We start from the raw sequence: 5,556 nt of genomic DNA, 5'->3' as shown, positions 1-5,556 counted from the left end.
GGCGAGCGGGGCTGGGGCTTGGCGGGTCGCGGCCGTGCTCTGGGGGCCAGGTCGGTGGCAGCCGCGGGGAGGAGCTGGCGGTCGGTGCGGTCCGGTCTGGTCCAGAGGCGGGTGTTGGCAGTTCAGGTGTGCTCGGCCTTTTGGTCCCGCGATGCTTGCTCGTCCCCAGGCGGCTCCCAGGGCTGTGGGGGCTGTGAGCCCGTCCCACCCCCCGGCCCCGCTAGTCCCCTTTTGCCTCCTCCAGGATCTGGGGCAGGTTCTGGTCCTTGCGCACCGACAGCGGTTTGGTGGCGCTGCCATAGTCCTGGATGGCCTTGGGCTCGTTGGTGTGGTAGGACCCCTTGTAGCGGTGGTAGTAGAAGTACAGCAGCACCAGCAGCCCCCCGAGCAGCAGGAGCAGGAAGGTCACGACTGCGGGGGAGAGGCGGCAGTGAGGGGCTGGGGAGGGGCCAGGGGGCTGCGGGGCCAGGGTAGAGGCAGGGGGAACACCAGCCAGGTGCTTCACTTACACCCGATGATGATCCCGATCCAGCCATCGTCGTGCACGTGGGGGAACTCTGCAGAGACAGAGCGGGTGGCTGAGTCCGGGCTGCAGAGGGGTCTCATGCTGGAGTGTCCCCTCCGCAGCTGACGCTTGCCGGGGGGCTCCCTCCCCGCTGGGGTCCCACCACAGCACCTACCTGTGCCCATGTACCAGGGGTCCATCTCAGGGGGGATGAGGATGGTGGTGAGGGGAAGCATGGAGGCGCAGCTCGACTCTACCAGCTCCCCCCGGATGCTGTAGGGCCGCACGACGCTGGTGGGGCGGAAGATGGCTTTGAGGGGGACGAGGCTGTTGAACTTCACCCCCGAGAGGCAGCCTGAGAAGCCGGGCGTGTTGTAGCGCTGGATCTCAGGGTCAATCACGCCGGTCTCTGTGGGAGCACAGAAGGAGAAGGCTCATCCCCTGTGGAGGGCAAGGATGGTGCTGGGCAGAAGAAACCCCGGTGTGCACGGGGATCCCAGCGCAGGAGGGGGCGGCCAAGGGCAGGACCCAGCTCACCCATCACGCGCCCCAGGTACAGGTTTTTGGGTGAGTCCAGCTTGCTGTCCACGAACAGGGAGAACTGCTGCTCCATGACGGGAAGATAGTCCACCTGGGAGGCAGGTGCACAGGTCAGTGCCTGCTGAGCCTTCTCCACCTCCTGCCACCCTGCCCGTGCCTCCTCCCATCCTGACCCCCAACCCTGCAGCCCCCCAGGCCCTGGCAGGGAGGATGCCCTGGCCCCGTACCTGGGTGTACAGCGTGCGGTGCAGGCGGGTGATGTTGACGTGGTGGGGCCTCCCATCTGTCACCGACTTGGTGGTGAGGGCGAAGATGTAGGGGCTGGTGCCCAGCTGGTAGCGAAGCTGCAGGCTCCCTGCGTGCAGAGCGGGGCTGTCAGCAGTGCCGGGGCTCTCAGTGGGTGAGTCCAGCCCCTCCGTAGGGCTGGTGACTGGCATCAGGGGGGAGGAGGGTCCCATGTGGCCCCAGCGCCCGGGGAGGTCCCCATAGGCTCTGGGTGAGCCCTGGGGTGGGGAGCCCTGTCCTCACCATCATCCTTGATGAGCACAGCCATGTAGTCCTTGACGAAGGAGCTGACGTAGAGCAGCACGGCGGGCGCCGAGGTGGTGCTGAAGCTGAAGCTGACCTCCTCGCTGGTGAGGTTGTAGCCAGGCAAGGGCTGCCAGGGGCTGCTGATGATGCTGGCGAACTCGCGGGCGGCATACAGAGACATCGGCAGGATGTTGTACCGCACCCAGGTGCCCTCCTCGAAGTACCCGCCAATGTCTGGGGGGGAACCACGGGGTGACAGGAGCGCCAGCTCCTCTCCCCCATCCCGGCCCCCGCGAAGGCCCCCATCCTCGGTGCGGGTGGGCGCAGCCACTCACCATGGGTGCAGCAGGGCCCCGCCAAGGCGGAGACGCTGCAGTTGCAGCTGTAGTGGCTGTAGCGCTCGACGCAGAGCCCGCTGTTCTGGCAGGGCACCGGCGGATCCTGGCAGTGGCCAGTGCAGTTCACCCGCACCCCCTCTGTCTCGTTGGCCTTGCCCTCCAGGTTGAGCGTCACCCCGTTCATCCGCAGTGCCCGCAGGCACCCAAGGAACGGGCGCATCTTATGCTCTGCCGTGCCTGCAGCAGGGCCAAGACTCAGGGCCCTGCAGCACACGGGGACCTGGGGACACAGGGATGTGGCCGGGGGCTCTCACCGACATAGAGGGGCCTGTCAAAGTCCAGGCGAACGAAGCTCTGCGGGGGAGCCGGCCGCACCACCCAGGGCAGCTTGTCCACCCGCAGCCGTGCCAGCTTGACATTGAGCTCAGCCTTCACCTGGTGCCACTCGTCGTCGTTCCAGGGCACTGCTGACCGCACCGTAAGGTTTTCGTCCCCATTCCCAATGTCGTAGGCAAACACCACATCCCTGGTGGCTGTGGGGATGCGGTGTCAGGAGGGGTGCCTGGTCCCACCATCCCCTGCGCCCCCCCGCCCGCCCGTACTGTTGAGCTCGACACGGATGTAGTTTCGGGAGCCAGGGTTCTCCAGGAAGACGCCGGACAGGGCGGTGGTCTTGAAGTAGAAGGAGATGTCGAGGCTGTGGTTGGCCTGGAAGGTGGGGAAGAGCAGGGCTGCGCCCCTGTTGAAGGAGACGGTGTTCCAGGTGTTGCCTGTGGGGAGCAGGAGGGGCAGTGAGGGATGGGCATGGACCCTCCATGGGCACGGGAGCCCTGCAGGCATGGGCTCTCTGCAGGCAGGGGACCCTCTGTGGATCCGGTCACTCACGGTCTCCGTAGCACCGCAGGGGGCCCAGCAGGAACTGGGCTTCGGAGCCGGAGCGGTTGGTGTCTCCGACCACAACCTGGGTGACGGGCAGGTGGTCCACGAAGGTCAGTAGACCCTTGTCTGTCCTCCTGCAAACAGCATGTGGTTCGGAGGGGCTGTGAGGGGCTTCTGCCCCTTCACCAGCCCACACCCTGGCCTGAACCCTGCCTGAACCCGCCAGAGTCTGTGCCCCCAGCCCTCATCCTGCAGCCCCCATCCCGCAGCCCCCGCTGGCTCACCACAGCGCGTGGTCGGCGTCACAGTTGCAGAAGTACTTGGGGTCAGCGCAGTTCTTGTCCAACCCGCAGGCGCAGCGCTGGATGCCCGGCCGTGAGCCCCCCCAGTAGTAGTGCCGCTCATCGTGTCGGCCCATCCAGAAGCTGAAGGGCAGCCCAGCTGAGGGCACAGAGGAGGGTGAGGACATGGCCCCAAGGCATGGCCCCAGAGCACAGCCCTGTGGCACGGCCCCGCTCCCCTCAGCGCTCACAGGGAGTGTTGAGCAGGCGGGAGCTGTAGCAGTGGAGCTCGATGCGCTGCTCGCAGTACTCGGAGGCATTTGCCAGTGCCGAGACCTCGGCCCAGGAGGCATTCCAGTACTCCACGGCCCCCAGGTAGGGCTGGTCCACGCTGGAGCCTGTCACCCGCGTGGCATAGTGGCGGTTGTGCCGGATGATGGTCCATGCCCGGTCCTCTGTGGAGGTGGGGGGGCTGTTAGGGCCGGCCCCCCGGGACACCCCTGCTCCCTCCATCCTTCTCCGGCCCCAGTGCACAGGCAGGGGCTGGTCCCTGGGGGCACTGGGCAGAGGGACCCCCACGCCCTCCTGCCGCCCCCACCTCGGATGTCGCAGTACACCGTGAAGGGCTTGAGTGGCCCACTGCCGTCTGGGTCGATGGTGTAGTTCCCCGAGGTTTTCCCGCTGACCCGGTAAGCATCACACGACTCCTTGTAAAGGGCTGGAAGAGGGAAATGGGGCTGGGGTCAGTGCAAGGGGGGGCACCAGGCAGTGGGAGGAGCTGTGGGTGCCCATCCTGTCCCCCCACCCACAAGGTCCCGGGCTTACATTTGTGGCAGGTCTCCCCCTTGTACCCCGTCAGGTCGCAGATGCACATGAAGTCATCCCAGGACTGGACGCAGCGGCCGTCATGCTCACACAAGTTGGGGGTGCACCTGAGGGCGCAGAGGGCTCCTGTCCTGGCACTGGTGCAGCCCCCCGGCCCCCGCCTGCTCCCAGCCGGCACCCCTGTCCCAACTGATACCTGTCTGTGATGCCACAGACGTTGAAGAGCACATTGAAGTACTGCCCCAGACGGTGCTGCACCAGCAGCTCCACGTCCATGGGCTGCATGTCCACGTTCAGCATCTGCAGCGAGCCATGGAAGGCCGTCTGGTTTGACCAGCAGCCGGTGACCGAGGCTGGCTTGGGGCAGCCTGCAAGGCACAGTGGGGTGAGTGGCCCCCGGGCACACATCGCCCCTGGCCCCCACCCCGCCGCCCACCTCCGAAGAAGTATTGGCTGCCGGTGCGGAGCTGGAAGGGGTGTGCCACCCGAAACTCGGCGCCGTCGTCATCATCGATGGTCACCACGGCAGAGCCATCCCGTGCCACCAGCTGCACCGAGTGCCAGAAGCCGTCGTTCAGGCGATGCCCTGCACGCAGAGAGGAGGGTGCATGGGGAGGCACCACCACCAGACTGGCCCCCAGCCCTGCACCGGCTCCCCAGCCCACCTGCGGCAAACTCCAGCTTCTTCTTGCCGGGCTGGGCGATGGAGACGTTGACCTGCCCCTCGCTCAACACCACCTCGAGGGAGCCCAGGCGGTCAGCAAAGCTGGTGTAGAGCAGGAGCCCAGCGGTGTCCCAGGAGCGGAAGCGGAAGCTGACGGCCAGGCGGTTCCTCCGCGGGATCCCCGGCACCCGCACGTAGTTGTTGATGCCGGCAAAGGTGATGGGGGTGTTCAGCTGGTCCTGGCAGTAGTGGCCCACGCTGCCCTGGGGGTGACCGCGGGAGGCAGTGAGGAAGGGGATGCTCCCATGGCAGGGAGGCCCCCCCATCCCCACAGCCCTGGCCCCGATTGCCCCCACTCGATCCTGTCGCCTGGCAGTGCCGGGTGGGCGCCCCAGGCCAGGAGCGACCTCGCGCAGTCAATGCGGCACCGCTCGGCTGAGCACGGCTGCTGCCTGGCCTCAAGTCACCCCGCAGCAGGGGGGGTGAACCTGGCCCCCAGGAAGGAGTCACCCCACAGCGGGGCTGAGGACCTGGCCCTCCTCCAAGAAAGGGGTCCCCCCACGGCAGGGATGGGACCCCCGGGGAAGGGGCCACCCCCCGGGGCTGGACCTCGAAGCGGATGTTGGGTCTCCGGTGCCGGGCCAGGTCGGCAATGTTGACCCCGTTGAAGATGATGTTCTCCACGCAGCCCCGGAAGTTTTGCCGGTAGGTGAGGTGCTGCTTGTCCTGGTCGATCACCCCCCCGAAGAAGAGCTGGGAGGCAGAGGGAGGGGGTCAGCCCCTCGCCAGGGGACACCACAGGTCAGCATCCTGGCAGCTCCCCACCCGCTGCACCCACCTCGGTGTCGAGGTCAAGCTGGTTGAAGGTGCCGTGGCAGCGGAAGCGCTTGACCTCCCCGTCCAGCGTCAGGTTGACGTGGTGGCCATAGCGCTCAATGTGCAGCGAGTGCCAGTGCTGGTCATCCAGGAGGCTGCCCACCACCGCCGTCGTGT

The 5,556-nt window shown here is 66.9% G+C and overlaps 1 protein-coding gene across 1 annotated transcript in view; it reads right to left on the bottom strand.

The window, feature by feature from the left end:
• Positions 1-220: 220 nt before the first annotated feature.
• CNTNAP1 (contactin associated protein 1) overlaps positions 221-5,556 on the bottom strand; it is a 10,449-nt gene continuing 5,113 nt past the window's right edge. The window contains exons 6-24 of the mRNA XM_009283372.1: positions 5,402-5,556; positions 5,173-5,316; positions 4,565-4,826; positions 4,336-4,485; positions 4,096-4,267; positions 3,900-4,006; positions 3,673-3,792; positions 3,326-3,529; positions 3,078-3,234; positions 2,800-2,927; positions 2,517-2,684; positions 2,229-2,447; positions 1,912-2,151; positions 1,574-1,810; positions 1,273-1,400; positions 1,043-1,136; positions 681-914; positions 510-557; positions 221-411 (exon numbers count right to left, since the gene is read on the bottom strand). Of these exons, the coding sequence (XP_009281647.1) occupies positions 221-411; positions 510-557; positions 681-914; positions 1,043-1,136; positions 1,273-1,400; positions 1,574-1,810; positions 1,912-2,151; positions 2,229-2,447; positions 2,517-2,684; positions 2,800-2,927; positions 3,078-3,234; positions 3,326-3,529; positions 3,673-3,792; positions 3,900-4,006; positions 4,096-4,267; positions 4,336-4,485; positions 4,565-4,826; positions 5,173-5,316; positions 5,402-5,556 (3,158 nt within the window). The remainder of the gene's footprint in view (positions 412-509; positions 558-680; positions 915-1,042; positions 1,137-1,272; positions 1,401-1,573; positions 1,811-1,911; positions 2,152-2,228; positions 2,448-2,516; positions 2,685-2,799; positions 2,928-3,077; positions 3,235-3,325; positions 3,530-3,672; positions 3,793-3,899; positions 4,007-4,095; positions 4,268-4,335; positions 4,486-4,564; positions 4,827-5,172; positions 5,317-5,401) is intronic.

This window comes from Aptenodytes forsteri, unplaced genomic scaffold, assembly GCF_000699145.1.
Source record: "Aptenodytes forsteri isolate BGI_AS27 unplaced genomic scaffold, ASM69914v1 Scaffold492, whole genome shotgun sequence".
Taxonomy (NCBI): domain Eukaryota; kingdom Metazoa; phylum Chordata; class Aves; order Sphenisciformes; family Spheniscidae; genus Aptenodytes; species Aptenodytes forsteri.
This window is presented reverse-complemented; position numbering and strand designations above follow the sequence as displayed.